We start from the raw sequence: 8,220 nt of genomic DNA on the forward strand, positions 1-8,220 counted from the left end.
GAGAAGGTCAGTTTTTTTGAGTTCCAATCTTCAGATTTCTTATTTTCACTGTGCACAGCTCAGAGCCATTCACAGTATGGGTTCAACAGATTACTTGAATAGAGGAATTAATAAAGTCTTGTTAAGTGGCACTCGCTTCAGTTACACTTTTGCATCCTTCATATTCTTCGGGCCCATATTTGTGCTGCCTTCCTTAATGCAGGAAGCCCATGCTGGGGAAAAACATTGCCGGGGAAGGTCGTGTAACTCGCTCTGCCGGACAAACGCTGGAACCCCACGCAGGGCTCCGCGATCTGGCTCCGCAGAGCGGAAAAGTGCGTTTCCACTCAAGGATCCAAAGCAACGCTGCCGAGCGATGGCATTTACGGCTGGGCACGAAAAGTCTGAGCCCTCTTACTTTCCCCTCCCCGGCCGTCGGTGGAGGTTGGGGTGCGGTAACTCCAAGTTGGGGAGCCCGCACAACGCGACCCAGAGTGTGCACAGGGAGTTAAGCGAGGCCCGGGTCACCGGTCCCCGCCGCCACCGGGACGCAGGCCCACGCCACGCACCTGCGCCCCGCGCCCGGCCGCGCCGCTTCCTGCCCCGCGCGTGCCGCGCTCACGTGACCGGGCCTGGGCGGAGCCGGGGCGGGCGGGGATCACCTGAACAAGGGAGTCATGTGAGCGGGGCGGGGGAGGGGGCGGTGCCGGGCGCGGTCACGTGACGCGGTTCCGGGGCCGCCGCCGCCGCCGCCGCCGCCGCCGAGCCCAGCCGAGCCGAGCCGTGCGCCCCTCGGGCTCCCGCTCCGCTCCCGCTCGTCTCGCGCCTCTCTCCGTCTCCACCTCAGTCTCCGCCCTGGCGGCGCGACCATGTCCCGGGCGCGGCCCCCGGCAGCCGCGCGCCGCTAGCCCCGCGCTCGCCGCGCAGCCAGGGCCGGGCGCGATGGGGGCCGCCGCCGGCCGGAGCGCCCACCTGGGGCCCGCGCCCGCCGGCTGCCCGCTGCTCTCCCTGCTCCTGCTGCAGCTGCTGCTGCTGCTGCTCGTCTTGGCCCCGGGAGCCGCGCGGGCCCAGGGCGCCGAGTTCCCCGAGCTGTGCAGGTGGGTGGCCCGCCCGGGCGCAGGCTTCGCTCGAGGTGCCCGGGGCGCGCAGCGGGGCTGGTTTTGGGGGGGGGGGGGGGCTGGGGCGCTCTGCGGACGGGCTGGGCTCCCCGAGTCGCCTTTAGCCGGGGTTTGGGTTCCCTCGTCCCCGAGGGAAAGTTGCCCGCATAGTGGCGAAGGATGAGAGACCGAGGGGTCGCGCGGGCGGGGGGCGCGGGGTACTCGCCGTCCTGGCACTGGCCCAGGGTGGGGGGGGGGCCCGCTGTCTCGCCACTTGTGGCTGTCACTAAGTCCGGGCGGCTTTGTGTGCGAGCAGCCGGCCGCCCCGACTCAACCGGGTGACACGCTGCGGGCGCCCTCCGCCCAGCGCCTGCCCTCTCACAGCGGTGCGCCTGCGAAAGTTGGAGGACGCAGGAACTACAGCTTTGCTTTGTTCCCGCTGCACGTTTTTCTCAAAGTTCCACCAGCGGGACTTTGGAGAGGCCCCTTAGTGTGGAAGGACACCCACACGAATGGCCTTACTGGGGTGGGAGGGGTTGGTTTCATTTGCTGATTGATTTCCTGCTTGTAGGTTTTCCATGTTCTCTTTAAAGTAGCTTTTCTGCAGAAGGTGACTTTTTTTTTTTTTTTTGGATCGAGGGAATGGAGGGTGGTCATCCTGTATTGGCTTTCAAGACTTTACCCTTCCACTTCTCCGAGCCTAACTTCCTGTCTAGTTGCTCACATGATGTCATTGTCTCTAGGGTGGATTATTCTAGTGGAGTCTTTTGCTCTGGGAATCATGATTGTATAATCGCTAGACCCGTCGAGGGCTGTTAGTGCCCTGTGCTGGTTAGGACAGGAGTCCTGGGGGTGGGGAGCTGCCCGTTAGGAGGATTTTCTGACCAACCTTTTCTGAGCTGTTTAGGATGACAGAAAATCCAACTTTTATTGATTTTTTAAACTTTGGTAAAAAGGGAGCAGGATGAAGAGCTCAGAAAGACCAGCAAACAGTCAAAGAGCTCCCAGTGGCACTAGGAGGTTCCTTCTCAAAATGAGTTGAACCTGCTTTGAACTGAACTTTGAGTTTGTGGTGTGGTTTATGGGATTCTGGTTTTTCCCCTGTGTCAGAGATGGTCTTATTTGTACCTCTGAGGTTAGAGCTTGTTCTAAGGAGAGTGAGGCTGAGCTCACAACAGGAATTCTGTGCAAGGGCCATGTTCTTTATTTCTCTTCCCTTTTTTTTGTGTGTGTGGGGGGAACAGTCGGATGGAGGGTTCACTGCACATTCATTTTTAGGCAGGCTGCCTCCTCACATACATATTACACCGTAATGAGCATGGTGCATGGTACACACAAAAGGGGGGCAGCTTCTGCAAGGTCAGGCTACAGCTTGTGTTTAAAGAAGGTTTTGGAATAATGGCTGCTGTGAGCAGCCCTCTCCATAGGAAATTAACTCAGCTGGGCTAGTGGTATTGAAGTCTTGGATTTGTTAGCAAATTGGAATTTATCTTTTAAGGGCTAAGGTTAAAGTTGGCTTCAAGCGCAGACCCATACATAGTGGCTGAGGCAAGGGGCCCTTAGTTTCGCATTACGTTAGTCCTCACAGCCTCATCTGCGAGTGGAACATGGCCTCTGGGTCCAGTAGGCAATGGCCTTTGTATCTTTAACTTAGCAAATGCTAGAGAGTGCTCTTGGGTGATGTGCGCTGTTAGTGTGATAAATGTGTCCTCTGCAGTCTCAGAATGCCTTTAAAGTTGGCGTGTTTACTTTTTCTGCCAGAGTTCTGTAGGACAGCAAATCTCCCAGTTAATTCAGGGGTGTGCTTGCACACGTTTCTTTTCCCTGTTACCGCTCTGTGGTTTTGCATTGAGACTTCTCCAGAGCCCTGCATAATCTCAGCTTTAAACTCCATATTCTGCCAAATGAAAACGTTTCTATTTGTTCCTGTTTTAAATGAATATCTTGGCTTAAATGCTTGTTACAACTTTTGGGTGTGTGTGTGTGTGTGTGTGTAAAAAATCTGTGTATTTTTATGAGCTAACACTGGCTAAAAGTTCCTTGACTCGAGCGTATATTTGAAGAGTACGAATGGGAGCTGATAATTTGTTTTTAATGTCTTTATTTTTGAGAGGGAGAGTGCTGGCAGGGGAGGGGCAGAGAGAGGACAGAGGATCTGAAGCGGGCTCTGTGCTGGCAGCAGAGAGCCCAACGCGGGGCTCCAATCCACGAGCTTTGAGATCATGACCTGAGCTGAAGTCGGACGCTTAACCTACTGAGCCACCCGGGTGCCCCAGAGCTGATGATTTTTTTAATCCAGTATGAAAAGTTCTGCTAAGTATCACCAAAGCAGAGTGTGTTCAAGTGCCTTTTTATTCCATCTCTGGGTGTCCATTGGCTGAAATGTGAATAACCCACCCAGATCTCCAGTAGGGAGTATGGAAACTAGGCCGCTCCAAGTATTACTCTTTGCGGAGCTTGGTCAAGTGATAGCAGACCCTAGGTAGATGTCCCCAGTAGACTCAAGGATTACATTCCAAGTATTTGTAAATTGCTTGTTTGCAACACAGAACATAGTTTTCCATTGGAAATTGTCCGCGGTGGCTTGGTGCCTAGGGCAGTCCCCAGACACCCACCATCCACGCCACAGGTGGGGAGTGCCCAGACACTGTACAGCTTTAACTAGAGTCCTGCAGTAAATTCTCATCATCTCGAAATAATAGAGTTGGATTCTGGGAAGCAACTTCTCTGAAGCCCAGCTCTCTAAACCAGAGAAGGCACTTTTCATCTGCAGTCCCTTAGAACTGACACGAGGGAGGTCGAGTCTGCTTCAGGGCTGCCTGCAGGTCACCTGGCCCCCGGGGTGAGGGCAGAGCTTGGGGCCAGCCGCGGCCCTGCTCTCTCCTGGGGTAAGGCGGTGGCAGGGGTCCCGTCCCTGGTGCAGTTAGTTACTGGGAGGGATGCGGGCAACACAGAGAGCTATTTCAGCAGGATCTTTAACTGCATCTGTGCACCTGGGGGACAGAACTGGTCTCTGTGAGTTGTGCACTGGAAAGCAGGGACGAAAAAGGCGATGTTCCCGAAGTGTGTCTGGCTCTATGCAGTGCTTAATGTGCTTCTTGTTAGAGCAACTCAGTCGTGTGTTTTCTAAGACTCGAGAGCATTGCCGTGCCGGGTGAGTCCTGTGCTGTGGAAGAAGTTGGTGATTTTTAGTCACTGAGCTGTTTTTTGGGGAGGCAGTGTGCTAGCAGAAAGAAGGCATTTCCCGAGGCCGGTGTGAGTGGCTGTGGGTCTGGCCATGTACAGAGGTCCTGAGGAAGGAGGAGTGTTAATGCCGGTGAGGAATGTTTGGAGGTCAGTAGGGCTGGAACAGTGATAACGGGGGGGGGGGGGGGGGTAGGGCAGAAGCCAGGCCTTGCAGAGTCGCCAGAAGTCACCCAAAGTGACCAAAGTGCTCTCTGCTCGTCAGTAGCTTTACTCATCGCCGTGGGATTTACACTTTGTAAAATGCCGTCTTGCATCGTATGTAGTAGGTGAGTTTCCTGTTTGTTTAGGTGTTAACATCCTTAGTAAGTGAGGTCTTAATAGTTTGTACTAGTTATAAAATAATGCATTGGGCTGCATGATTTAAGTAAAATACTTTATAATTTATTCAGAACAAGTTTCCTCCCAGTTGTTTGGGTACAAATGCTGGAAAGTTTTTATTATATCAAGAACAAGAGAATAACGAGGCCAGCCGGGAGTTGGGGTTGGTTTAGTTGCTGTCTCTAAGGAGATTTTTTTTTCCTGCGATTTTTCTGAAGGAACAATGCTTATATGCTTAATTTGGGCCACATGTTAAACCTGGACCACATGCATTTGTGTGTGTACATTTCTTGCAACAGTAAGTGTGGGGAGAAGCCCAAGATGGTTAAATTATGGGTACATTAGACCTCATGCATTGATTCTTAGAGCAGCGTCCTGACAGATTCCCAGGAAATGAATTCCTGATTGGATTTCCCACCTTTTATCAGCGTTTCATAGAAAGAGTTTTAAAAGATGGGGCTGAGAAAAATGATTCAGATGTTCTCATCTGTATTTTGATCTTGGCATGTAAAACTGTATTGAGCTGGGCAGATGATTCAGTAGGGTATCAGAACTGGGACTTCGCGGCAGAAAGTACCTCATTACTTTGCTGGTTACTTCTTTTTTTGTTTTCTTCCTTTTTGTTGTCCTAGCCACAGAGGTCTATCTCTTGGTAATGCCCCCACTGGCCAGTGATGGTGTACAGGAAGGTGGAATACCTGTGGCCCCTTTGTGTCTTCCTCGTAGCTGACTCATGACCAGTGAGGGACAGAGGCCTGGACTTATGCTGATTGTGTCTCCTCGTGTTTGATCCTTGCAAGGTGATGCAGGATTCAGTTATTTTCCAGTAATTTCTTAAGCAGAGGGAAAATCAGGAGGAGCCAGAGCCGGAATGGAGACAGCACAAATGGAGCGGCGCATCGGAATCCTAGAAGTTTGTGCCGGCCACGACTGCTCTCCCTAGGGAGGCAGCAACCGTGCACACCCTTCTCCTTATTTTTGTTAATTTTAAATAGTGTAATCTTAGTTTTGATTTTTCTCTTTGGTTTAGGAAAAATCTAGGTGTTAACCGGTTTTTGGCTAGTACGAATACAGCTGTTGAGTATTTGCAAACGAGTCCGTGTGGACTTGTGCATTCATTTTTCTCTTGAGTAGATACACAAGCGTGGAATTGTTCAACGTATGGTGTTTCACTCTGAGAGCTGTCACGCTGTATTCGGAAGTGAGTGTCCATTTTGCATCCCCACAAGCCACGTGTGAGAGTTCCAGTTCAGTGTCCGGGTCAACACTTGATCTTACCAGTTTTAGTTTTAGTCATTCTAGTGGGTTTGCAGTGTATCTCAGTGTGGTTTTAATTTCCGTATCCCCGATTCATGGTGTCGCATATCTTTCCTCGTATTTATTGGAATGTCTAATGATGTTGAACATCTTCCATGTGTTTATTGACCATTTGGACGGTCTTCAGCAACGTCTCTTTATTAAAACCAGTCTTTTGTCACCACTCTCCCCCCTGACAAAGTTTTGTGTGTGTGTGTTGGGGGGGCAGTGGTCATCTTAATGAGTTTTAAGAGCTCTTTATTCTGAGTACAAGTCCTTAGGTATGTGTACTGTGTACTATGAATATTTTTTCCAGTCTTTGGCTTACCTTTTCATTTTCTTAATGTATACTTTGTCAACAGATATTTTTTCATTTTGATGAACTTCAATTTATTTTTTGTTTGCTAATTTATTTTTATTTATTTTTTAATTCTATTTTTTATTTTTTTAAATTTACATCCAAATTAGTTAGCATATAGTGCAACGATTTCAGGAGTAGATTCCTTAGTGCCCCTGACCCATTTAGCCCATCCCCCCTCCCACAACGCCTCCCGTAACCCTCAGTTTGTTCTCCATATTTATGAGTCTCTTCTGTTTTGTTCCCCTCCCTGTTTTTATATTATTTTTGTTTCCCTTCCCTTATGTTCATCTGTTTTGTCTCTTAAAGTCCTCATATGAGTGAAGTCATATGATATTTGTCTTTCTCTGCCTAATTTCACTTAGCATAATACCCTCCAGTTCCATCCATGTAGTTGCAAATGGCAAGATTTCATTCTTTTTGATTGCTGAGTAATACTCCATTGTATATGTATATATACCACATCTTCTTTATCCATTCATCCATCGATGGACCTTTGGGCTCTTTCCATACTTTGGTATTGTTGATAGTGCTGCTATAAACATGGGGGTGCATGTGCCCCTTCGAAACAGCACACCGGTATCCCTTGGATAAATGCCTACTAGTGCAATTGCTGGGTCATAGGGTAGTTCTATTTTTAGTTTTTTGAGGCACCTCCAGACTTGATTCCAGAGTGGCTGCACCAGCTTGCATTCCCATTATCTTTTTTTTTTTTTTTTTAATGGTTTGTGTTTTTTGTTTTTTTTTTTTTTGCAGCTTAAGAAATCTTTACTTGCCCTAAAGTTTCGCAACCTTAACTGTATTGACATTTAGGCTGGGTAATTCTCTGTCATGGGGGCTCTTGTACATTATAGGATGTTACATAGCATCCCTGACCTCTACTCGCTAGATGCCAGGAGGAACCCCCCCCTCCCTCCCCCGCCCTCTCAGTTACGACAGACAGCATGTCTTCAGACATTTTAAATGGCTGCTGGTGGCCAAAATTACTTCCAGTTGAGAACCATTGGTCTACTCAAAGGTCAAACAGATTTTCTCTTATGGTTGTCTGGAAGTTTTATAGTTTTAACTTTTATGTTTAGCCCTAGGATCAGTTTTTTTTGGGGGGGGTTAATTTTTATGTATGGTGTGAGGAGAAGGTGAACGTTTATTTCTTCCATGAATACATCTAGTTCTGTTTGCTAGTATTTTATATAGGATGCTTATAGCTGTGTTTTAGTGAGATTGGACTGTAATTTTCTTTGCCATGCTGTTCTTGGCTGAGTTTAGCATCGAGAGCGTGTTTGCTTTGTGGAAAGAGCTAGGAAGCTTTTAGTATTTTATATGTTGTGGAGCACTTTTGTGTAAGATGGGCATGTTCTCTTACTTAAATTTTGGTAGAACTCACCAGTAAAGCTCTCTGGGTCTGGTGTCTTTGAGGAGGTAGAGTACAGTGGGGGAGGAGTTTTGATTATGGTTTCAGTTTTATCCTCTTTATTTAGCTAGTTAGATTTGCAACTTTTTCTTGAGCCAGTTGACCGAAACTCCATATTTTCTAGGAAGTTGTCATGTTAATTTCACATTCGTATATAAAAACGTAGCATGCTACCTCCTAGTTTTGACAATAACCCTTTGTATCTCTAGGTAAGTTAAAAAATATTCTGATTTTAATTGTGCACTTTTTTCTTCATACTAACTAAAGATTTGTTTACCCTTTTCAGTCTTTAAAAGAACTACCGTTTTACATTCACCGTCTCTCTCACCATTTATTTTCAATTTTATTAATTTCTGCTCTCTATTGGTAATTTCATTGAAAAGCTTAGATCTTTTATTTTAAATCATTTTACGTAACATGAGATGAATTTAAAGCTATATGTTTCTTTGTTCTGAGGACTGTACCACTCAGAGGTTTGTTACATAGTTTTTTTTTTTATTTAAAAAAATTTTTTT

The 8,220-nt window shown here is 47.8% G+C and overlaps 1 protein-coding gene across 1 annotated transcript in view; it reads left to right on the top strand.

Moving 5' to 3' along the window:
- The first annotated feature begins 719 nt into the window (after positions 1 to 719).
- The window catches only part of IGF2R (insulin like growth factor 2 receptor), a 102,951-nt gene continuing 95,450 nt past the window's right edge, over positions 720 to 8,220 (top strand). Inside the window, exon 1 of the mRNA XM_049654536.1 lies at positions 720 to 1,076. Within this exon, the coding sequence (XP_049510493.1) occupies positions 922 to 1,076 (155 nt within the window). The 5' untranslated portion in view covers positions 720 to 921. The remainder of the gene's footprint in view (positions 1,077 to 8,220) is intronic.

Source organism: Panthera uncia, assembly GCF_023721935.1.
Source record: "Panthera uncia isolate 11264 chromosome B2 unlocalized genomic scaffold, Puncia_PCG_1.0 HiC_scaffold_24, whole genome shotgun sequence".
Classification (NCBI taxonomy): domain Eukaryota; kingdom Metazoa; phylum Chordata; class Mammalia; order Carnivora; family Felidae; genus Panthera; species Panthera uncia.